General features: G+C 39.9%; 1 protein-coding gene across 1 annotated transcript in view; it reads right to left on the bottom strand.

Moving 5' to 3' along the window:
- Window positions 1-25193, bottom strand: part of IGF2BP3 (insulin like growth factor 2 mRNA binding protein 3) — a 152002-nt gene that overhangs the window by 2426 nt on the left and 124383 nt on the right. The window contains exons 11-14 of the mRNA XM_053553624.1: window positions 7775-7891; window positions 3227-3301; window positions 907-1038; window positions 302-415 (exon numbers count right to left, since the gene is read on the bottom strand). Coding sequence (XP_053409599.1) covers window positions 302-415; window positions 907-1038; window positions 3227-3301; window positions 7775-7891 — 438 coding nt within the window. The remainder of the gene's footprint in view (window positions 1-301; window positions 416-906; window positions 1039-3226; window positions 3302-7774; window positions 7892-25193) is intronic.

Genomic DNA, 25193 nt, shown 5'->3' with positions numbered 1-25193 from the left:
ACATATCAAATAACTTAAAATATTTGTATGGGGTGGGAGTATGTCCAACTTATGTACAATTTGCACTTATGAACTTGCACTTAAGTCCCCAAGCTACAAACACCCAACTGATGTTGGACTAGCAGTTATGAACAGAGACTATTACAGGTATTAAATAAATGCACCTATTCCAACTTAAATGATTTCAGCTTAAGAACTTTCAGACCTATCATTTGTAACCTGGGGACCGCCTTCACCCATGTGAGAACTACTTTCATTTCAGAAAGATGCAAAAGAGCTTATCATTTTAGATCCCACTTGCCTGGCAAGCATAGAAGTGACCAGTTATTTTGACAACCACTTGGTCATTCTCATCAGGCGTCTGGTCACGAGGGACAACAACTTCTGCACTTGACAAATTCTGGAGCTCATTCACCTGAAAGAGAAATAAAATCGCATTAAGTTGAATTTTCAAACTACCATTTCCTGAGTACTTAACGGTATGCAATTATTAATATTATAACCATTTAAAGATAATTAAAACTAAGGCTCATTCACAGAAATTGAATTACCCACTGGTCTGCCCTGTTACACATACATATAGCAGAAACAGACTCAAATCCTGAAAGTCTGATGCCAAAGTGTATGCTCTTAATCACTTCAAATCGTAAATAGCTTTAAAACAACTTAGAAGCTGCAGACTAGAAACTGTTTGCTTTTTGTCCAGTTAACAGAAAGAGATGCATTACTTTGACTAGTAGCTGACATCAGTCAACACTCAGGATACAAAAAGCAGTCTTCTCCAAACCTTGGTAAAGATGGTCCTGCTTTTTGTAAATTAGCCAAAATTCAGGGACTTGGAACTCCTAAGTACCTTTCAACGCTTTCCCTTTCATAACACTGCACAGGTTTTGCTGAAGTACTTGCCGTTTTGCCTCCTTTTCCAATAACTCTGCCAGCAGCAAAGGATGGCACTCTGATGTGAGCTTCAAGTTTCACTTCTTCTTTAGGACTAACAAAGTTTTCTTCTTTAATTTTTCCATAAATTCTTCCCTGAGCCTATACATGAGAACATCAGTGTCAATCATGTATGAAACACAATAGGTAGCCCTCTGTAGTGCTACATCTATATTTCATAAAGTACATTTCATAAAATTCATAGAACCTACTGTATATAACTAGAAGTTATATATAAGAAACATCTATTACGTACAACCAGTAGTTTGCTCTGGCGTACACCAAAGGAGTCTCATTCTGTTGTCCCAAGCTACAGTGCCATCGCACCAGCCTGGCTCACAGCAACCTCAAACTTCTGGGTTTAAGAGATCCTACCACCTCAGCCTCCCCAATAGCTGGGACAACAGGCATCCACCACCATGACCATGACTGACTAATTTGTTCTATTTTTAGTAGAGCTGGGTTTCATGCTTGCTCAGGCCTCCCACCTCAGGCTCCCAGAGTGCTAAGATTACAGGCATGAGCCACTGCGCCCAGCCCAAAATTTATCAGAACACGATCAAAAGGACTCTAGGGATATACACTACCCTCCAAAACACAAGCTCTTGAACTCACATGAAAAAATAATGGTTAGGAAGTTTACTATTCCTTGTATCTTTCACATAAACATTCTTATCACCGATCACATAAATGCGATTTAACCATTATAGCTTCTCTTAAATGTTTTAAGATAACTGTGAGATAAGTATTAGAGGATATAGGGAAACAATTTTGAATTTTCCATCATACAGGCATCACAGGAGTTGAAAGACAGTTATTCCAGTTATAAGAGGAGATGCTCAGCACCAAGGAGAAACATGGAATAATTCATGTTTGTATTTATTTTTATGATTACAAACTAAAAATGATTGACTCTGAAGTTTCAGGACAGGAAGCACTTTCCAATATTGGGAGTTATGATTTAAACTGCCTGGACCACAAAGCTGCCATTAGGGAGTAACTTTCTTCACCTGGTTGTGAGCCTCGCCAACTGTACCCACATCTCAAAGTTCCTCCTTTGTTTCAATTCTTCCTATAAATGAAGTGAAAGCAACTTGGGATTTTTAGTGGAAAAAAAAAATGGTCCGAAGAAAAGAAATCAAAAAAAGCGATGGTTTTAAAAAAGGGTGTGGGTGGGGGAAATGTAGGCACATTTTAGAGCTAAGAAAACTAAGGCTTGAGGTTAAATAATCGTCACAGCTGCTAAATGGTAGGTAGATCCAAGATAATGGGTTATAGTTGTTTTTTATCTAAAACAAGATACTCATACTAAATTTTATGGGAGAAATCATACACTCAAAGGAATGTATTTGTGCCAGGTGTGGTGGTGCCTGCCTAAAGTTCCAACTATGTGAGAGGCTGAGGAGAATTGCTTGAGCCCAGGAGGTCAAAGCCAGCCTGGCCAACATAGTGAGACCCCAGCTCATGTATCTGTGGATTTGAAATGGTCTCAATCTGATTTACCCAGAGTCTGCTGAATACCACTAGCATACTAATTTTGTGCTTCTTATGTGTTAGGCACAATTCTAAGCATTTTATATATTGTCTAAACCTTACAACCACCCTAGGATGTAGGTACTCCTATCCCTATTTTACAGATGAGTAACTTGCCCTAGGTCACTTGGTAAATGACAGAGCTGGGATTTGAGCCAGCAGCATAGCTGCCAAGTCTCTGGTCTTCATTACTCTCCCGCATCATCTCTTAGTGTGAGGCATTCCACCCCCAAAGACCTCAACCCCCAATAAATATGCACACAGATTCACAAAGGACAACTTCTACGGGAGCTCTGCCTCTTCTACCCCTAGGATTACAACGATCTGTGGGCAAGGACTAACAGTTAATCCAAGAGTAGGTAGAAAAGAGGGCTTTTAATTCAAGGTTTGGGCACCTTAAGGACGGGGGTGGAAATCTGGGAACAAGTTTCTAAGACATACTAATATAGCAGGTTAATAAATTTCAGGCTTCAAGTTTCCTTCACATACAATAACAGGGCTTTGAGCAAGTTCACCTTTGGGAGACAAGTTATCCCAACAAAAACCACAAAGAAATTTCAAACTTAAAGGCTTTGGGTTTATTTTTGAAATGTAATTTTTTATATGGCTCTACTCTGCTGCTAGATATGAATTCTCCTTGATTCTACTGAGTATTAGACACATTTAAGGGAGAAACCATTTTATGAAGTTCCTAAAAAGAAGCCATTATCATTCTTCTATCCATTTGTTAGCTATGCACGCACTCTAGAGTACATACCTTGAACTGAGCCTCTGGTGGTCCAGTGATAATCACCATTCTCACTTTAGCATCTGGTGCTTCAGCCGGAGCTATCTACAACAAACCCATCAACAATAGGTTATGATACTTTCAGGTGTCAGAAACTTTAGGTCAACCAGCTTGACACTTGCACAAACTGACTGATGTACAGAAGTAAAAGCCTTCTGGAAGGAAAATTATGGAGAAGCAGCGATTAATGTGGGTTAATCAGTTAGGGTTCTAGCTATGTCCTGTGTTCTTGCACTGTGCCTGGCTCTACCGTATGCCACAGCTCAGAGATAGCTGAATCTCCCTCTAATGCTCATGTTCACTACAGCAGCAGGACCATGGTGGGTCCCTGGCACACTTCCATCTAGAACACCCTTGGCTGCCTATGTTTGCAACAGACAGTCTAGGAAACTGCACCCTGAGTTTTGAAGCTACTGTTCAACATGACATCTCTTCTACTTTCACAGGAAAGGGCACTTTAGATTGCTGAATCCCTTTCACAGAATTAAGAATGAACCTTTTGTGACACCTAAGTGGGATAACTGAGACGTGTCTCCCTCAGACCTTGTTACAGTGCTGTCTCATTTACCTGTCTGACATGAGAACAGAAATAAAGAATTTAGAAAGAAAACTATTGATTTCTTAAGTTGTTACACATTTTTTGCTAAGTTCACAAGTATAAGACTATCAGTAAACTCCCTCAGAATAACACATAAAATAGACTAACATTAATTGAGCAGGAGAAATGGTACAGAAACTGTTGAAGGAAGAGGAGGCCAACATTTCCCCAGATTCACAGTAAGAAAGGATTTTGGGACCTAGCTGGCAGGAGTTGTTTTAAAACAAACAAAAAAAAATGTTAGATATTTGCTGTGCAAAAAGCAAATTACTTCCTACTTAAACACACTGTTATTGTATATCAGTAAACAAAAATACAACAAAAATCATCTCCAAATTCCACCATTCAAGATGGTCACTGTCAAAACTTGATATGGTTACCCTAGATGTCTTCCCATGTTTCTATTAAAAAATATATATATATACATTTGTCAATATTGGTGATGAAGGGCTGCAGATAACGGCACTCATACACTGTATAAGTGTATAAGTATTGCTGTAATCTTCTCAAAAGACTGAAAACATATGCCCTTAGATTCTACACTTCCTTAAACATATGTCAAAAAATACAATAGCCTATAATAATTTTGCTGAAAGAATTTTATTTATCACTGCACTGTATGTTAGCTAAATTAGGAATAATCTATTTTTGTTGTTGTTGCAGTTTTTGGCTAGGGCCAGGTTTGAACCTGCCACCTCCAGCATATGGGGCTGGCGCCCTACTCCTTGAGCCACAGGTGCTGCCCAAATTAGGAATAATCTAAATGTCAAATAAGTTAACACAAATGATTATGGCTTCTGATACTAAATATTATATACCTAATAATGTGTGTGTGTATGTATGTAAGTTTATATAAACATAAAGCTACATTCAAATATTAAGAATGGCGGTACTGGGCGGTGCCTATGGCTCAGTGAGTAGGGCCCTGGCCCCATATACCAAGGGTATCTGACCCTGGCCAGATAGCCAGGCGTTGTGGTGGGTGCCTATAGTCCCAGCTACTCGGGAGGCTGAGGCAAGAGAATCGCCGAAGTCCAGGAGTTGGAGGTTGCTGTGAGCTGTGACACCATGGCACTCTACCGAGGATGATAAAGTGAGACTCTGTCTCTAAAAAAAAAAAAAAAAAAAAAAGAATGGTGGTAGATCTTTCAGAAGTGCATGTTTCAGACTTTTTGTAAACCACCTGGGCTCAAGCAATCAGCCCATCTCAGCCTCCTAGACTGCTAGGCTTACATGAGTGAGCCACCACACCCAGCCTAATATCCATTAATGAAATATTCATTGCAATCTGTCTAAAACAGATCTGTGTAACAGATTCTTTTGTGTGCATAAGTATGTGTCAAAGATTTATTTATTTTTTATTTATTTATTTTTTTTTTTACACAGTCTCAAGCTGTTGCCCTGGGTAGAGTGCCATGGCATCACAGCTCACAGAAACCTCAAACTCTTGTGCTTAAGCGATTCTCTTGCCTCAGCCTCCCACGTAGCTGGGACTACAGGTGCCTACCACAATGCCCGGCTATTTTTATTTTTGGCTGTAGTTGTCATTGTTGTTTGGCAGACGCAGGCTGGATTCGAAACTGCCAGCTCAAGTGTATGTGGCTGGCGCCCTAGCTGCTGAACTACAGGCACTGAGCTCAAAGATTTATTTTTAATTCATTAAGGAGGAACCATTAGGACAAAAGCTGGTTCACTATGTGCTCTTTTACCATGTCTTTTCCTCTACTCATTTATTTATTTTGGCTGGATTTTGTGTTCACGTATTTTGTTACCTTTGCTGCAAGAGGGTATGAGGGGTATTTCTGTGTGTTTCAATTTTTATTAGTTTTATTAGTTTACATGCAGTACAATGTATTCTTGATGTCCAACTCTCTGAAGTGACAGTTATATAAAAACAACCCCAACCCAAATACAGTTTTGCAAATTTCCTCATGTTGCCTCACATTCAACCCCTTTTCACCTCCAACTCCTAGCAACCACTGATTTGTTCTTTTTCTTTGATACAGAGTCCAACTATGTCACCCTTGGTAGAGTGCTGTGTTGTCACAGCTCACAGCAACCTCAAACTCTTGGGTTCAAGCAATTCTCTTGCCTCAGCCTCCCAAATAGCTGGGACTACAGGCATCTGCCACAAACGTCCGGCTTTTTGTTATTGTTGTCTAGCCCCAGTGTGTGTGGCCAGTGCCCCAACCACTGAGCTACAGGCACCGCACCCGCTGATTTGTTCTTAATCCCTGTATGTCTGCCTTTTGAAAAATTATCATATAAATGGGATCATGCAGTACGTGGCCTCTGACTTCTTTCTCTTAGAATAATACATGAGAGGCAGTTGGCGCCTGTAGCTCAGTGGCTAGGGCGCTAGCCACATACACTGGAGCTGGTGGGTTCAAATGCAGCCTGAGCCTGCCAAACAACAAGGACAACTACAACCAAAAACTAGTTGGGTATTTTGGTGGGCACCTGTAGTCCCAGCTACTTGGGAGGCTGAGGCAAGAGAATCACTCAAGCCCAAGAGTTCCAGGTTGCTGTGAGCTATGACGCCATGGCACTCTACCCAGGGTGACAGTGAGACTGTCTCTAACAAAACAAAACATACATGAGAGGTGGTGCCCGTAGCTCAGTGGTTAGGGCACCAGCCACACATACCTAGGCCAGCAGGTTCAAACCTGGTCCAGGCTAGCTAAGCAACAATGACAACGGCAAGAAAAAAACAGCAGGTATTGGGGTAGGCACCTGTAGTCCCAGCTACTTGAGAGACTGAGGTGAGAATCACTTAAGCCCAAGGGTTAGAAGTTGTTGTGAGCTGTGATGCCACAGCACTCTACTGAGGGTAACATAATGAGACTGTCTCAAATAATAATAATAATAATAATACAACATTTCAGTAGTTGGTTCCTTTTTATTGTTGAATATTTATTGTAAAGATGGACCACACTTTATTCACCAGTTGAGTATCTGGTTTCTTCTTATTTGGGGACAGGTGTCAATGACGTTGCTATAAACACTTGAGTGCAGGGTTTTTGTGTTAATCTAACTTTTCATTTCTCTTGGATAAATATCCAGAAGTTGTATTTATGGGATATATGGTGAAACTTGGTAAATGTAAGTGTCTTAGCACAGTAACTGAGAGAAGGCCAGGAAGGCTATGTTAACCAGTGTGATAAAAGTGTGTCAAACGCTCTGTGAAGCTAGTGAATGATGCCCCATGATCATGTCAATGTACACAGCTATGATTTAAAAAAAAAGTATACTATGTTCCTTTACATAAATCTTTCTGAATAAAGTTTATAAATCAAAACAAAACCCTTGAAAGACTAATGTTTTCCTGAAGAAAGGTATCAATATAACAAGTTTTGGCAGCTTTCTTACCAAAAACACAAATTAAAAAAAAGACCCAAATGTTTAATACAATATTACATTGGGTCAGCACACCAAAATACAGAAGCTTTCAGAATACGTAATTATCTATTATGGCAGACTCCATTTGCTGTCCTCTGAAATTTGTTACCCTACCTTCTGTAGTAATAAAATGTTCAGCAGATCACACACAGAATATATGTCCCTGTTGCTCCTTCAGCTTCACCTAGCCAAGTTCTGAGCAATGGAACACAGATGGAATTATCCCTGTGCAGGTAACGGGAAACTTCCCTAGGAAAAGGGGTCTTTGTTGTATCCTCCTCTTCTACTGGCTGGACAACCACTTGACTATTGGAGCACTTGGCGGGGCAGAACTACTAGCCAGCCTTGGATTACTTCCCTGGATTGCTTTTCCTGGAGAGATAATGTACCTGGTTTAATCTACTATTTGGGGTTTTCTGTCATATTTTTATGTATGACATTCAATTCAAATTATGAAGTGGCAAGAAGATCCTGTAATTTACCCAAAGAATCAAGAGAGCCGCAATTGGCAGGAACAGTACCTTAATTGAAGCTCCTGCAAAGCGAGAAAGCTGTTTGATGTGCTGGCCCTGTTTGCCGATAATGGCACCAACTGATAGGGCTGGGATAAACAGATGAACAGTCTCTGTTTCTGATTGCTGTTAGAAAAGAAAGTCAGAACACGTGTGCTTATTTTCTACAGATCAGGTCTTCCCCACCCCCCTTTCAACCCTTGTCATAATCTTTACAAATCAGGCTTTTGTTATCGTTAACTTTGGGATGGTCACATTCTCATTACAGTTAAGAATACTAGGAAAGTTTAAGGAAAAAACTACTACATTAAGTTGACAAGAAGATCTTGTATTAATCATCCTGGAAATGTTGGTATTTAAAATTTCACTTTTCTCCACAGTTTTCATAAACTAAAATGTCAAGGAGTTATAGACTTTTTAAAAGACATACAGAGCCGGGCACAGTGGCTCATGCCTGTAATCCCAGCAATGGGGGAGGCTGAGCTGGGAGAACTGCTTGAGCTCAGGAGTTTGAGACTTGTCTGAGCAAGAGTGAGACCTCGACTCTTTAAAAAAAATGAAAAGCCTAGCTGGGTGCCAGGGAGAGCACTTGTAATCCCAGTGGCCTCCGGAGGCTGAGCCAGCAAGATGCCTACAGCCCAAGTCTGGTTGCAATGAGCTATGACACCATTGCACGCTGCTCAGAGAACAGGCTGTCTCAACAACAACAACAACAACAACAACAACAACAAAAAGAAAGAAAGAAAGAGAAAGAAAGAAATTATACAATTTAAATGTATTAGAATAAAGGGATGAAATCACATTGAAAATTAAGATCTTCATACCACTATATACAAGGTAGATTACTGATGAAATTCTAGGCTACACATGAACAAATACAATAGCATTCAAGGACATTAGCTCCATACTTTAACTATGTAGGTTTCAGTTCTTAAAAACATAGTGAACAAGTCTGCCACAGAAACACTCCTGACCCTGATTATATATGACTAAATCATGAGAGATCTATCATTCAATACTTAACACACCCAAGCATAGGACAAGATTAGGAGAAAACTAACTCACTATAGTGGTAAAATGCCATAAGGTACTTTCTCAGAATTCTTTATTTTTTCCATCTCTGCCTTCCCATTGCTTTTTTTTTGAGAGACAGTCTCACTCTGTTGCTCTGCCTGGAGTGCCATGGCATCATTGATGCTCACAGTAACATCAAATTCCAGGCTTAAGCAATCCTCTTGCTTCAGTCTCCAAAATAGCTGGGACTACAGATGTGTGCCACTATGCCCAGCTAGTTTTTCTATTTTCAGTAAAGATGGGGTCTTGCTCTTGCTCAGACTGGTCTCAAACTCCTGAGCTCAAGTGATCCTCAGCCTCAGCCTCCCAGAGTGCTAGGTTTATAGGCGTGAGCCCATACTGGGCCGTTCCCCTTGCATTTTACACATAAACAACCTGGAAAACTTTGAAGAGCTAACTCTTCACAAGTCATTCACAGAGGATTTTTATCTGTGTACCTCATTCCTTCACTTCTTCCCAAGTCATTCTTGCAGGGTTAACAGACATTTACTTAAGAGCTCAAAATGGCTAACTCAAAGATCAGTAATGTTGCCAGTGAACTAAAGTTCAGAACTTACAGAGTTCTAAAGTGCACAAGCAGTGAACATATCTATGCAGCTAACAATAATTAGAAAAACACTTCCCAGGATAAGTTAATTCCAAGAAATATTTTAAGATGAGCTGCAACTGAATAAAGAATAAGTATGCATTTTTTTAAAGCACCATTATGTACATCCAATAAGCTAGTATTTCTAGAGTTTAAATATTTTGTCTTGAACTTACAAATAAACTGCTTGGTAAAAAACACCTAACAGGATTCTCTCTCTTGACCCTTCTTTATATTCCCCTTCCCTTCCCTTCTCTTGAACCTTATATTCCTATTATATACGATGTATTCAGTTTTCAAGTACTCAAGTTAAATCATCTATACCATAATCGTACAGTCTAAAACAGCTGTCTAATTTCTAATTTTTCTGTTTTTGTTTTTGAGAAAGAGTCTCAAGTGGTCACCCTGGGTAAAGTGCCATGGTATCACAGCAACCTCCAATTCTTGGGCTCAAGAGATCTTCTTGCCTCAGTTTTTCTAGTTTTTTTAGTAGAGACATGGTCTTGCTTTTTGCTCAGGCTGCTTTCAAACTTGTGAACTCAAGCAATCCACCCACCTTGGCCTCCCAGAGTGCTAGGATTACAGGCATGAGCCACCATCCGTGCCTAGCCCCTAATTTCTAATTTTTTAAACTAAAACTTTTCTCAAATTCTTAAAGTCTTAAAAACAATCAAACAGAAAAAAAAAGCATGCTAACAAATTTTTCTTTTGAAAGTCTTGGGTGCTGGCTGGGGGTGGTGGCTCACACCTATAATCTTAGCACTCTGGGAGGCTGAGGCTCACTTTAGCTTAGGAGTTTGAGACCTGCCTCAGTAAAAGTGACACCCTGTCTCTGCCAAAAATAGAAAAACTAGCCAGGCATTGTGCTGGATGCCTGTAGTCCTAATTACTCAGGAGGCTGAGGCAAGAGGATCACTTTAACCCAGGAAATTTGAGGTTTCTGAAAGTTAGGCTAACTCAACTAGAACTAGAACTCTAGCCTGGGCAACAGAATAAGACTATCTTTTAAAACCAAAAAACCCCAAAAAGTCCTAAAGAAATCTTTAGAATTTGATCATTGTAAGCAGTTTTTTTAAATCCTGGTCAAAGAAAAACACAAAACTCTGACATCTTTACTAGGTCTAGAAACAAATTTTGTGCCACTTTATATTGGCGTGCCAAATGACATCACCACTGTTCCAACACAAACATCACCAGTGGCATTAGTGGTTCCTTCTTCCTACACACCCAGACAGAGGCAGAGAACAGAGCTTTGGACACCACAAATCTACAGAATGCTAATAACCAGCAGCAAGACCCCATGTGTAGATGAGTTAGCCACTCCGTAGGTCAGTTTAGTCAGACTGCTTGGTAGAAGTTTGATTGAGGGTCTTTTCTTCCTTTTCTCTAGACTCCCACCCATGACATTTACAGTTGAAATATCAATCCCACTCAAAGTTGGTGGGCCATGTTCTCACTACTATTCAATATATTTAAATTTTTGAAGAAAAACCGCGTTACTACTATCTTAAATCTTTAAAGGAAAGATTCAGTTAATTGTTGACCTAAATTTTTTTATTTTAATAATTTTTAAGACTTTATTTCCACTGAAGAAAACTTTAAAAAAACTTAGTAAACAAACCACTCTAGAAATAACAAAAGGGCTAGTTATTATTATTATTATTTTAAGAGACAGGCCTCACTCTTGCTCATGTTGGTCTGAAACTCCTGAGCTCAAGCAATCCACCCACCCTGTCAGCCTTCCAGAGTGCTAGGATTACAGGCATGAGCCACTGCACCTGGCCAAAAAGGTTAGTTCTTTGAATATAAGGAATAACCTTTGCCTATTTGTCAATAAAATGGAAAGAAATGAGAAATGATGCAAATGATACCTAAGACAGGATAAAAATTAAAGTGCAGCAGAGTGCTAATCTGCAAATATCAAAAGTATATCTAAAAATTACCAAAGTCAATCAGAAAAATTTACACCGACCACGTAACTTATAAGTGGACAATCAACTAATTACCTAAATTATAATAATCACCTAAAGTGCCATTCCCAAATAGTTTTATTAATTATTTCTTTCAAGCCAAATGTTCAGGAATAACGATAATTACCCAGTGAAAGAAAGACATGGAAAACTAGAAAAGGTTAGCAGACATGTTTAATGGGGGGGGGGGGGGGAGAGGGGGGAATGTTACTAGCAGGGGGTGCCCAACCTTTTTGCTTTTCTGCCTCACATAGGAAAAACAGGAGTTGTCTTAAGGTACACAGTAAATACAAACTCTAATGGAAGCTGATGAGAAAAAAGGGGTCCATAGATAACTTTTTGCAATATCCAACACCTACAGATAAGCAAAACAGCCTTCAAATAATCTGCATGCAACCCATAGGCTGTAGGTTGGAGACCCCAATTAAAGCTTAAAAAAAAAAAAAAAAAACAGGAGCACAATACAAGTAATACAACAATTGCTTTTTTACTTAATAACACACCTTGGATATCTTCCTGTATCATTCATATGGCCCTACCTCATTCTACCAACACAATATTCTCTCAAGTAGACACACCATAGCTGATCGTCTCACCCAATAGTCTGTGTGTATAGTTTACAATTCTCAACAAATTCATGAAATGCTTCAATTAAACCTTTGTTAACAAATTTTGTTCCCTATGCAAATACCTCATTACATACATTCTTAAAGTAAAACTGCTGAGTCAAAGGGCCTGAACATTAAAAATTAAGTCAGATTACCATACAAAAAGGCTCCTGCTCAGTCTGCAGAACTCCAATTAAGACGGTATGACATTTGAATGTTGCCTTTGTTTTTTCACAGAGTAGTGGAGATGGGTAAAAAGCACATTGAAGTAAAAATTCAGGCTGACAGAAAAGTAATTCTGATGAGGGGTATGGGGGTATACAGCAACCCTGTGGCAACATTAGTTTGTGAGCTTTCTCTGTGTGAGCTGTTCATGACTTCCTTTGCACTTCACAACAGGTTCTCATTTTAGAGGACAGAAAACAGATGGAGAAGTGAAGTCATTCGCCCTCAGTCACACACTGGTGGTGGAATGAGGATTCAAGGCCAGGCTTCTCCATCTCTTAAGCCACATTCACAAAGACAGTACATACCCTTCTTTCAACAGGTACAGATATGTTTTGAAATATACCCAGAGCTCCCAAAAATACACATAGATCTCTAACGAAAAATGCTCCACAGACCTCATTTGAGGAGGGACTGCCTTCCCTGGTCCTGTCACAATTTCCTTGATTGGCCTTGGTACGACTTCCTGCGAGTCAAAAGAAATTTCTTATGTGTAGTTGGCAAAAGTTTAAAACTTTGATCATCAACTTGCTTAAAAGGGGAATCCAGAGATAATCCATTAACAATTTTTTTTTTTTTTTTTTGAGACAGAGTCTTACTATGTCACCCTAGGCAGAGTGCTGTGGCATCACAGCTCACAGCAACCTCAAACTCTCAGGCTTAAGTGATTCTCTTGCCTCAGCCTCCCCAAGTAGCTGGGGCTACAGGTGCCTGTCACAAAACCTGGCTATTTTTTGATGTAGTTGTCATTGTTGTTTAGCAGGCTTGGGCTGGGTTCAACCTACCAGCCCCGGTGCATGTGGCCTATAGGCACTGAGCCTCCATTAAGAGTTTTAATTTGAGGAATAGGAATGATTACAGATGAATAATGCTCTACCAGAACAAAGAGCTGAAAGCGAGAGGTTTGTTATCTGCTCTGCACAAACCCACCACATGAGGGTTTCACACACTTTGCAATGTGAGAGTTTCAATTCCTTTATCTTTACCTGACAGTTAATTATTTTGCTATATCTAAGAGTGCTTTAAAAGATTTCCAGAAACTTCTTTTTCCCATCTTTCACTAATTCATGTAATGATATAATCAAATCTTTAAGCAAAAGTCTTTGGGCCCTTATACAAATACTTCTGAGAATTTATGTAATAGAACTTATGGGACAAAGAGCACGGACATTTAACATTGACAGATATTTCCAAGTGATCGTGGTAATAAATTTATTTTTTTTTTTTTTTTTTTTTTTATTGTAGAGACAGAGTCTCACTTTATGGCCCTCGGTAGAGTGCCGTGGCCTCACACAGCTCACAGCAACCTCCAGCTCCTGGGCTTAAGCGATTCTCTTGCCTCAGCCTCCCGAGTAGCTGGGACTACAGGCGCCCGCCACAACGCCCGGCTATTTTTTGGTTGCAGTTCGGCCGGGTTTGAACCTGCCACCTTCGGTATATGGGGCCGGCGCCTTACCGACTGAGCCACAGGCGCCGCCCGGTAATAAATTTATTTTAAGGTCAATACATTTTTTACAGAAAGAAGTAATTTTAGTACAAACTATGCCTTTCACATTTATGGAAAATGAAACAACACATGACTCTAGACCACAAAGCTAGTTTTCTACAAATGAAAATAATTGAAATTGTTCTTTCTATGTCTCTTTATCTTTACTCTCTACCGAGTACTTTTTTTTTTTAATTTGGCCAGGGCTGGGTTTGAACCCGCCACCTCCGGCATGTGGGACCGGCGCCCTACCCGCTGAGCCACAGGCGCCGCCCAACTACCGAGTACTTTTTAAATTCACAGAAGAGTTAACCTAAGATTCAACTCTAGGGAATATTCTTGACCTGCCCAGCTCTAATCAATGGATTTTATTTCTTCATTATCTGTATAAATAGATGTACTATTAACAAATTTGTGCCACATTCTTCACAACTTAGTGCTCTGGAATTCCCTATGTTTTCTAGGACAATGTAATATACTGCAAGTATTAATCTAGTGGTCAGCAGAATGAAGTCCTCCCTGTAACTCTACAGTAGTTTTACAAAATATACACCAGAAAAGGACTTACTTCTCCACTAAACTATTAACTCTGATATTTGTGACAGGGCTTGTCCAGCATAGCTTGGCCAAAACGATAAACAGCAAAGGACACCAAATCAAATTATTTTATTCTTCACCATTTCCAAGTCAGAAGAAGCATGCCCTTCTTTGGAAAGCACTGTAACTCACAGCCAGCAGTGTGTCAGGTGATTACTATATGCCATTTCTTTTTCTAAGGTCTTTCCTATTTTAAAACTGGAGAGACCAACTAAATTAATGCCAACATTGATCATAAACTGTGATGTTAGCACTCTTTTGTCATTCTGTCTTTACGTCAAGACTGTAACCATGAGGCCAGGCGTGGTAGCTCACGCCTATAATTCTAGCACTCTGGGAGGCCAAAGTGGGAGGATCCCTTGAGCTCAGAAGTTTTAGACCAACTTGAGCAAGAACGAGATCCCATCTCTTCTATAAAAGTAAAACAGAAAAGGCTGGGCACAGTGGCTCACACTTGTAATCTCAGCACTCTGGAAGGCTGAGACAGGCGGACTGCCTAAACTCTCGAGTTTGAGACGAGGCTGAGTTAGAGTGAGACCCCCATCTCTAAAAATAGCTGGCTGTTGTGGTGAGCACCTGTAGTCCCAGCTGCTCCGGAGGGTGAGGCAAGAGAATTGCTTGAGCCCAAAAAGTTTAAGGTTGCTGTGAGCTATGATGCCACAGCTGTCTCAAAAAATAAATTAAAAATAAAACAGAAAAATTAGCCAGGCTTTGTGGCAGCACCTGTAGTTCCAGGTCCTCTGGAGGCTGAGGCAGGAGAATCACTTGAACCCAGGAGTGTGAGGTTGCTGTGAGCTAGGCTGATACTTCAGCATTCTAGCCTGGGTGACAGCGTGAGCCTCTCTCGGGGAGAAAAAAAAACAAACAAAAACAAAACCTGATAATTGAAGAAAAAAAGGTTAAGTTTAACCTAAGGATGGGATCTAAATGCTTTATCTCACCAAGAACATCCATATCATATTCTTCTGAACAATGTGCTTTTTTTTTTTGGTTTGTTGGTAATAAAAACCTTTTTAACGGCAAAGCTGTATCGAAGGTGTAACTTGCCCAGATTTACCACATAGTATTTGGTCATGACTTCATAATTACATATTTCCTGGGCCTTGTTCCAAAAAGAATTTTATGCTCCTTACAAAATATACACAATCTAGAAAAATAAAACAAAGGAGATGAAGAAATAAGAGCATAGAGACCTGAATAGTAAAGATAAGGTCAAGCCAAAAATGCTATTATATAAATTTGGCTTTAGGCTTCCTAGCAGCTATTTTTTTTAAATCACATGTATGATTTACCTTAACTGTAACAAAAAACCTGCCCATTTGTTTAGTGCAAATGGCTTTTTCTGGTACTGATCCTAAGAAGCCACTCTTAAAGATCCACAGAGGATGCTAATATAGCAGCAGCAGCAGCAGCATCCTCAGAGTCAAAGTGTAGCCTGACCATGTGTCTTATCCTGGAAGACACCCAAGGCTGCTCCTGTGAGAAATGAGCGAAGCGATCTTTCTGACAGTGATGAAAGGCTGTTTACGGGTTTTTTTTGTTGGTGGGAGGTGGAGGGAAGGATAACAGGTAACAAATTCAATGTGAAGATTTAAAAGCTTAAGAGAAATACTGTCTAAAGCTTTGGAAAAGGAATGGTGGTCATTGGAGAAGGGCCAAAATACAGCAGAGAGAGATCAAATACATGAGACTAACATCAATGTGTGAATTAAAAAATGTCCCATACTGGGATGAAGAGAAGCAACAGAAAATATCAAATAGAAAAGGCAGACTTAGAAGCAAACTAACTCGGAAAGTGTTTTTCTGATCAGAAGATGATGCCCCAGACTGATGGACAGTGATGCGTTCTCTTGGCACTGGTGTCTCAACAAAAGTTGACTCAAGATGACTGAAGCTTGGTGAAGACATTTTTCAACATCACCCAATTCCCTTTGCTCTACCTGCACGTCCACCAAGCATCTCTCTGACCATAAATTACTCTTCAGGGAGATTTTCCTCTGGGAATATAAAACAGACCATATAGACATCCTGTCTACTGGGGTGGACATGGTGGCTCATGCCTGTAATCCTAGCACATTAGGCTGAGCTGTGGGACCACTTGAGGCCAGGAGTTCAAGACCAGCCTGAGCCAACAGTGAGAGATCCTCTCTCTATAAAAAACTAGAAGTTAGATGGTATGATAACACATGCTTGTAATCCAAACTTCTCAGGAGGCTGAGGCAGGAGGGTAACTTGAGCCCAGGAGTTTGAGATTGCAGGGAGCTATGACAATGCCACTACACACCAGCCAGGAAACAAAGCAAGACCCTGTCTCAAAGAAAAACAAACAGGCTCGGTGCCCATAGCACAGTGGTTACGGTGCCAGCCACAAACACGGAGGCTGATGGATTCCAAGCCAGCCTGGGCCAGCTAAACAATAACAACAACCTCGACAAAAAACAGCCAGGCGTTGTGGCAGGCACCTGTAATCCCAGCTACTTGGGAGAGTGAGGCAAGAGAATTGCTTAAGCCCAAGAGTTTCAGGTTGCTGTGAGCTATGACATGACACCATGGCACTACACGGAGGGCGACATAGTAAGACTCTGTCTCCAAAAAAAAAAGAAAGAAAAACAAACAAAAAACATCCCATCTACTAGACAATCATTAAACTGGATATCTGGTACAATTCATTCTTATATAGTATTTTGCATCAGAAGCCATGTTTTAAAGATTCAAATACTCCAGATAAGCAGGTAATTTTTAATTGCAAAACTAAGCAGCCAGAACAAAGGTTATGATAAGCCTCTTTGACCTGTGAATTTAAGTCCCTGAGACCTAGCTTAAAAAAACCCATTAGCACTACACTTTCTTTTTGCACATTCCTTGCATTGAAGTTAATGATCAGTTTGCACTGTCCTGAACCCTTCTTCCTAAATCCTTCTCTTGATACATTCTTTGGGGGGCGGGGGGACATTCACAGGACACAAGCTGCTTCCCAGTGGATTTCTGCCAGATGCCTATTGGCAAAACTTCCTTTGGACTTCTTGGCAGACTCTGTTTGAAAAATAACAAGAACAAAGCTGCTCAACTGAAAGTTTGCATAACTGCTGAAGTCTGCCAATGAGTAATTCCCAATCATTTCTTGTGAAGAGATGGAAGTATGAGCAAACAGTAAGGTTAAGTGTATTTACTCTGTGGGGAGCAAAATCTAAGACATCACAAAGGCATGGAGACATGTGTGCCAGCTAGCAAGACTGGCCTCCTGGAACCTGGAAGGATGCCAGAGTCTCCCTCTGGTCTATAAAAGAGATATTTCTGATGTGTTTTGTTTTGTTTTTAAATGGGAGTTTGATCTGGAAGTGAAACTAAGTGTACTCAACTCCATGATCTGAACAGAAGATTGAAGACTTAAAAAAAAAAAAAAGGCAAAAAAAGTTTATCCCCGTAACTAACCAAAGGCTTCTTAGAGGTAATAAACTTATGCAGTGAGTTATCTACTTGGAAATTGCTGACAAAAGAGCTTACCCAAAATGAGAAATCTTAAGGAGGACTAAACCTTGAGGAACAATCATCTCATCTAAAAATCCCTTTCAGCTCATAAAATATTTTATTTCTTAAAGAATACTTTAAACTAGCTAAGAGCTAAAAAATGTGTTTATCTCTCTTGCCCCTTCCATTAGCAGAAAGTTGACAATTTTAACGTTACGCTTTCATTCTGGAGACTTCTGGGAAGACTCTGAAGAGGCTTTCAGTAACAGCCTTTGGGCTTGCTTCTGCCCCTCCACCACCAGCTGCCAAAGCCATCCAGCTGAGGCGGCACGCCATGCCAATTCCAGCGCTCTGCTGCACTGGCTGCCAATTCCCTCACCCCACTGTTGGAGTAAACGCGAAGTTTGCCAAGTAAGTACCACATGTGCCAGCTGCCAGGCAGGAATGAGAGACATTTGTCTACTGGAAGAACCAACTCTTTGGCTCTATGGCATAATCAACCTGGCAGGTTCTGGGGAAAAGAATATTGCAGGGGAACTCATAGGCAAAGTTCTGGAATAGAACAGAGGCAAGGAATTTATCCAAAGACAAGACAGACCATCCTTCCTTCATGTAACAAAGCAGCAATGAGAAACATAAATAGAGAAATAAATTCCCTTTTTTTCCTTTTTGAGACAGAGTCTCACTCTGTTGTCCAGATTAGGGTGCAGTGATATCATCCTAGCTGACTGTAACCTCAAACTCCTGGGCTCATGTGATTCTTATGCCTCAGCCCCCCAAGTAGCTGTGACTACAGGCATATGCCACCACACTAATTTTGCATTTCTTTGTGGAGACAGAGTCTTGATCTTGGTTCGGGTTGACATCAAACCCCCAGTCTCAAGCGATTCTTCCGCCTCAGCATCCCAGAAAGCTAGGATTATAGGTGTGAGCCACCATGCCTGGCCAAGAAATGAAGTATTTCTAAAAGAAGAGGAGAAAGTAATACAGTCTGTTTCTTTGAAACATTTAATCACTAAAATCTACTTCTTGGGGACAGGCATGGTGGCTCATGCCTGTAATCCTAGCTCTCTGGGAGGCTGAGGCAAGAGGATCCCTTGAGCTCTGGAGTTTGAGACCAGCCTAAGTAAGAGACCAACCCCATCTCTATGAAAAAATAGAAAATTAGCCAGGCATTGTGGTGGGTGCCTGTAGTCCCAGCTACTTGGAAAGCTGAGGCAGGAGGATCACTTGAGCCCAGGAGTTTGAGGTTGCTATGAGCCAGGCTGACACTGCAGCACTCTAACCCAGGGTGACAGAGTGAGAGTCTGTCTCAAATAAATAATTTTAAAAATCTTCTTGGGGCAGGCACTATATATTTAAAATAAAAGATTTTAAAAAATAAACAAGTGATTCACCTTTTACTTCTAGGATATGAAGGATAAACACATGTGATAGCTTCTAAGGTTATAGCAAGCTTCTTATTAGCAAGTGTGGATATCAGAATGCTGTGGATGAGTATCTTAAAAGTGCCCAGAGAACATACCTGCCAATCTTTAATTCTCTAACCCAGTTTCTAGAAAAACAACAACAACAACAACAACAACATAGACCCCCTTGGGGGCCACCTGTGGCTCAAAGGGGTAGGGCTCTGGTCCCATATGCTGGAGGTGGCGGGTTCAAGCCCAGTTCTGGCCAAAAATCACAAACAAAAAACAACAAAATAAAACATAGACCCTCACAAACCTAATGTATTGTTCTTCAGCAAGAAAAGTAAAGCCAATCATGGTGTATGGCACACCTTTTCATCACAGGTCATAATTATAAGAAGGACTTTAACAAATGCAATCAGTGTAATCTAATGCTTTATACCCTCAGTGAATCCCAAACAACAAAAAAAGTGAAGCCAAAAAGAATGTAAGAAGCAATGATAAGCAACGAATTTGATAAAGCTTTGATAAATTTAACTTGCCTTTAAGAACAATAGTTTATTTGTATTTCAGAAAGTGGTGACTACCAGGTATACACTTAAGTATTAGTGATTTGAGTTTAGAAAAAGAACAGTCTAAAAATAGATGGTGAAGGTAAAAATTGATAGTAAAGTATTTCCAGGGAAGTACTCACAGACCCCTTTAGTACTCATAGTACCCCTTACGTACTAAAACAAAACTTGCTAACCAACTGTTGCCTTAAACATTATGCCAGATAATTCCTGATAGCTATTCCAAAGTAGAATTTACTCTAGGTGGTATTCAGAGACACAATACGATTCTATGAATAACGGTGTTTCCTCTTTTAAGTAAGTGAAGATAACCTGTAGGAATGGGAGTCTGGAGCATGGAATTTTCTCCTCCAGAATTCAGATTCTCCCCTAATTTTTGAGAGAACTTAAAAGCTTATCTCTTCCCTTCCAGGCTCTGGGAAGTCCCTTTAACAGGAAGTACTGTTAGGGACATGTTGGCTGTCCCTAACATTTATTCTCCTTTAGTAATAGATTCTGTATTAATGGGCACCCCTCCCCGCCCCGAGATATCTCTTCTTTTAAGAGAAACTGGACACCTGTCAGGTGTTAAGTTCTGGCTATTATGATGCGCTGGAAGTGTGCAAAGTTATCCTTAGGCAGTATTCTTAAAATCAGGATGCTGCCAATTTTTTCTTTGCTTTGAGACAGGTCTCCCCACATTGCCTAGGCTAGAATTGAACGCTTAGGCTCAAGTGATCCTCCCACCCCAGCCACTGTACCTGGTAATTTTTTATCCTTCTTACTAGTTATAATCAGGCCCAATGGCTGGAGCTTGAGTAGTCATCCTGGGCCAGGGGATGGCATGCAAAGCAGTTTCTGCCCTGGATGTTATGGCAGAACCACTTAGTAGCCTTGGATCAGCTATCCTTGAACTTTTCTTACAAAAAAGGAAAACGCATTTAAGCCAATTCTTGTAACACACAGCCAAACCTAATCCTGATACATATAACATGCAAAAATGGATTTAGAAGAGTGAAAATAGATACACGGTGGCATTCCACAGAGGTTATTGCCTGATATTAGATATCGGAGTTGGAATGACAGGTGATCCAGAGGTAAAGGAATTTATTTACTCTTTCAAATAAAGCAAAGAACAGATAGAAAGAGGGACATACACAAATAGTGTGTGTTTATGCTTTTTCTGATCCATTGCTATTGATAGAAAATATACTTTTCAACATTTAAGTGGCCTGGCCGCAGACTAGCAAACATTTCTTGCAGAAAAGCTCTTAAGCTGGGCATAGTGGTAACAATTGTAGCTTCATGTAGGAGGATTATTTGGGCCCATGAGTCAGAGGTTAGCCTGGGCCACATAATGGGGAAAAAGAAAAGTTCCTGCCAAAAAAACTCTTGATAACTTTTATAAAACCACACATTTCGGAGCTTCTACCTGCTCCCACTGAGATTTTGATTTATTTAATTGGGGCACAGGTTCAACAGTTAACAAACAGAGCAGCTGTTGTTAGCTCAGGCCTCACACTGGAGTCATCTGGAGAGCTTCAAAAATGTTGCCCGCGCCTCATCTCCACCCCAGAGAGTCTCATTCAAATGGCCTGGGGTAATTCTAATGTAACTATGAAGAAACATTTTTCCTCCTTCAGGTGGGTAGTAATTAATGCTGTACTTTATAGAAGATCAGCCAATGACTATAAAAATTAGAAATAAAAATAGTAATACATTATTTGGGCAAATGTTAGCAATAGATATTAAACCCACTGGGTGAAGAACTATTGGGGAAAAGATACACATTCTGAAAGCACTACTGATTCCTTATTCTCCACAAATTGGAAAGGGATCTTCACAATGGAGAAATCTGACAGACACTACCTTAATGGTACAATCAGACTCAGTGTAGCCAACGAGACAAGCTGACGTCATCTGTTTCCTGCCTCAAGACACAGAAAGTATTCCTGTCTCCACCCCCACACTATACCAGCAAAGGGTATGACCTAAACCTAATTATGCAGAAGCAATCAGACAAACCACTGGCCTAGATTTTTTTTTTTTTAAAATGTCATTGCCATAAAGAACAAAAAGAGGGAGGGGGGCCTGGGGTACTGTTGTAGATAGAAATGCAATGATGATCCTCTGCTGCAGTCTTTACTGAAAACACAGTTATATAGGACATGACTGTGCCCACCGTAGGAATTTAAAGGTATACTGCATAATAACAGCACTGTGTCAGATTTCCCAAGACTGATGATAATACTGTGGTTATACCCATGAACATCTTGGAGGAGGAAAGCTCTAAATAGTATAAAGTGCCTCCTAATACTTATCTATAATTTTTACAAAAAAACTAAAAAAAATTTTACCAAACATCGAAGAAAGGATTACATGCCTATGTATCTGTAGGAAGTAAAGGCCGTTTTGAGTACATATTTTTAATCCACACAAAAAAAGGATTTTTTCCATTGTTTCTCAGCCTTTTGGCTAAGATCAAGTGTAAAAAAAAGATTTTTTCCATTTTGGAAGAAAAGACAAACTACAAAAATGTGTCCTCTTTCCACTTTTAAGTTCTATGGATAATTCCTGATACGTTCTTTGAGTTATAAGACTAAGCAAGTTCGTTTAAATCTACAGAAAAGTTTTAAGAACACATTCTTCTTTATGTACTGTTCAACCATGCAGACAAAGAGATGATAGAATTGCCTTTTTCTTAGCACTTAACATTTTCAATGATACCTTCATCAACAATTAGGTAAAATATGCATGTGTAAATTTGGGGATTCCATTATATCACTCTCTAAAATATCTGTAGAGTAAAATATCCACAGGAATTCTGCAAAGAACACAATCAGTGAGACTTTTTATACCTCAAAGAATTAGAATTTTTGGCCAGGCACGTAATCCTAGTACTCTGGAAGGCCAAAGCAGGATAACCTTGAGCTCAGGAGTTTGAGACCAGCCCAGCTTGAGCAAGAGTGAGACCCCCATGTCTCTACAAAAAATAGAAAAACTAGGGTGGCGCCTGTGGCTCAGAGTGTAGGGTGCTGGCCCCATACACCAAAGGTGGCTGGTTCGAACCCGGCCCCTACCAAATTGCAACAAAAAATAGCTGGGTGTTGTGATGGGCGCCTGCAGTCCCAGCTACTTGGGAGGCTGAGGCAAGAGAATCGCCTGAGTCCAGGAGTTCGAGGTTGCTGTGAGCTGTGACACCACAGCACTCTACCAAGGGCAACAGAGTGAGACTGTGTTTCAAAAAAAAAAAAGAAAGAAAAGAAAAAAAAGAAAAGAAAAACTAGTTGACTTCATTATCGTTTTGCTCAAAAAATTTGGTAATTTCTTTCTTAATCTCATCTATGACCCAGCTATCATTTAGCATAAGATTATTTAGTTTCCATGTCTTTGTGTGAGTTTGCAGATTCCTGTTGTTACTGAGTTCAACTTTTATTCCATTATGGTCTGAGAAGATACAAGGAATAATTTCTATGTTTTTAAATTTGCTGAGGTTAGCCTTGTGACCTAAAATGTGATCAATTTTGGAGGATGTTCTATGCGCTGATGAGATGAATGTGCATTCAGTTTTGTTAGGAGAAAATAGGTATAGAAGGGACATTTCTTAAACTGGTAAGAGGCCATCTACAGCAAACCTACAGCCAATATTATATTGAATGTTGTAAAACTAAAAACATTTCCACTAAGATTAGGAACCAGGCAAGGTTGCCCACTATCTCAACTGCTTTTTAACATTGTAATGCAAGTCTTAGCCATTGCAATTAGGCAAGAGAAGGCAATCAAGGGTATATATAGGGTCAGAGGAGGTCAAACTTTCACTTTTCGCAGATGATATGATTGTATACCTGGAAAACTCCAGGGACTCAACCACAAAACTCTTATAAGTGATCAAGGAATACAGCAGCATCTCAGACTACAAAAATCGATACTCACAAATCAGTAGCATTCGTATATAACAACAATAGTCCAGCTGAAAAAACAGTTATGAACTCTATTCCCTTTACAGTAGTGCCAAATAAAATGAAATATCTGGGAGTGTACCTAACAAAGGATGTGAAAGATCTCTATAAAGAGAACTATAAAACTATGAGAAAAGAAATAGCCAAAGATGTCAACAAATGGAAAAACATACCATGCTCATGGCTGGGAATAATCAACATTGTTAAAATGTCCATACTTCCCAAAGCAATCTACAGATTTAATGCAATCCCCATTAAAGCACCTCTGTCATACTTTAAAGATCTGGAAAAACTAGTACTTCATTTTATATGGAAACAGAAAAAAACTCAAGTAGCCAAGACATTACTCAGAAATAAAAACAAATCAGGTGGAATCATGCTACCAGACCTCAGACTATACTATAAATCTATAATGATCAAAACAGCATGGTATTGGCACAAAAATAGAGAGGTAGACGTATGGAACAGAATTCAGAACCAAGAGATGAATCCAGACACTTATCGTCATTTGATCTTCAATAAGCCTATCAAAACTTAAATTGGGGGAAAGACTCCCTATTTAACAAATGGTGCTGGGTGAATTGGCTGGTGACTTGTAGAAGACTGAAATTGGACCCACATCGTTCATCTCTAACAAAAATTGACTCTTACTGGATAAAATACTTAAACCTAAGACATGAAACCATAAAGATTCTTGGAAAGAGTGCAGGGGAAACACTTGAAGAAATTGGGCTGGGAGAAAACTTTATGAGGAGGACCCCCAGGGCAACTGAAGCAATACCAAAAATATATTATTGAGACTTGATCAAACTAAAAAGCTTCTGCACTGCCAAGAACACAGTAAGTAAAGCAAGCAGACAGCCCTCAGAAAGGGAGAGGATGTTTGCAGGTTACGTTTCCGACAAAGGTCTGATAACCAGAATCCACAGAGAACTCAAACTTATTAATAAGAAAAGAACAAGTGATCCCGTTTCACTATGGGCAAGAGACCTGAACAGAAGCTTCCCCGAAGAAGACAGGTGCATGGTCTACAAACACATGAAAAAATGCTCCTCATCTTTAATCATCAGAGAAATGCAAATGAAAACCACTCTGAGATACCATCTAACTCCACTAAGAGTAGCCCACATAACAAAATCCCAAAACTACAGATGTTGGCATGGATGTGGAGAAAAGGGAACACATCTGCACTGGTGGTGGGAATGCAAATTAATATGTTCCTTTTGGAAAGAAGTTTGGAGAACACTCAGGGATCTAAAAATTGACCTGCCATTGGATCCTGTAATTCCTCTACTAGGAGTATATCCAAAAGACCAAAAGTCACTTTGCAAAAAAGGTATTTACACCAGATTATTCATCGCAGCTCAATTTGTAATAGCCAAGTCATGGAAGAAGCCCAAGTGCCCAATTGATCCATGAATGGATTAATAAATTGTAGTATATGTATACCATGGAATACTATGCAGCCTTAAAAAATGGAGCCTTTACTTCTTTT

Source organism: Nycticebus coucang, chromosome 11 (assembly GCF_027406575.1).
Source record: "Nycticebus coucang isolate mNycCou1 chromosome 11, mNycCou1.pri, whole genome shotgun sequence".
Taxonomy (NCBI): Eukaryota; Metazoa; Chordata; class Mammalia; order Primates; family Lorisidae; genus Nycticebus; species Nycticebus coucang.
The sequence above is the reverse complement of the archived record's forward strand: the minus strand, read 5'-3'. Positions and strand labels throughout refer to the sequence as shown.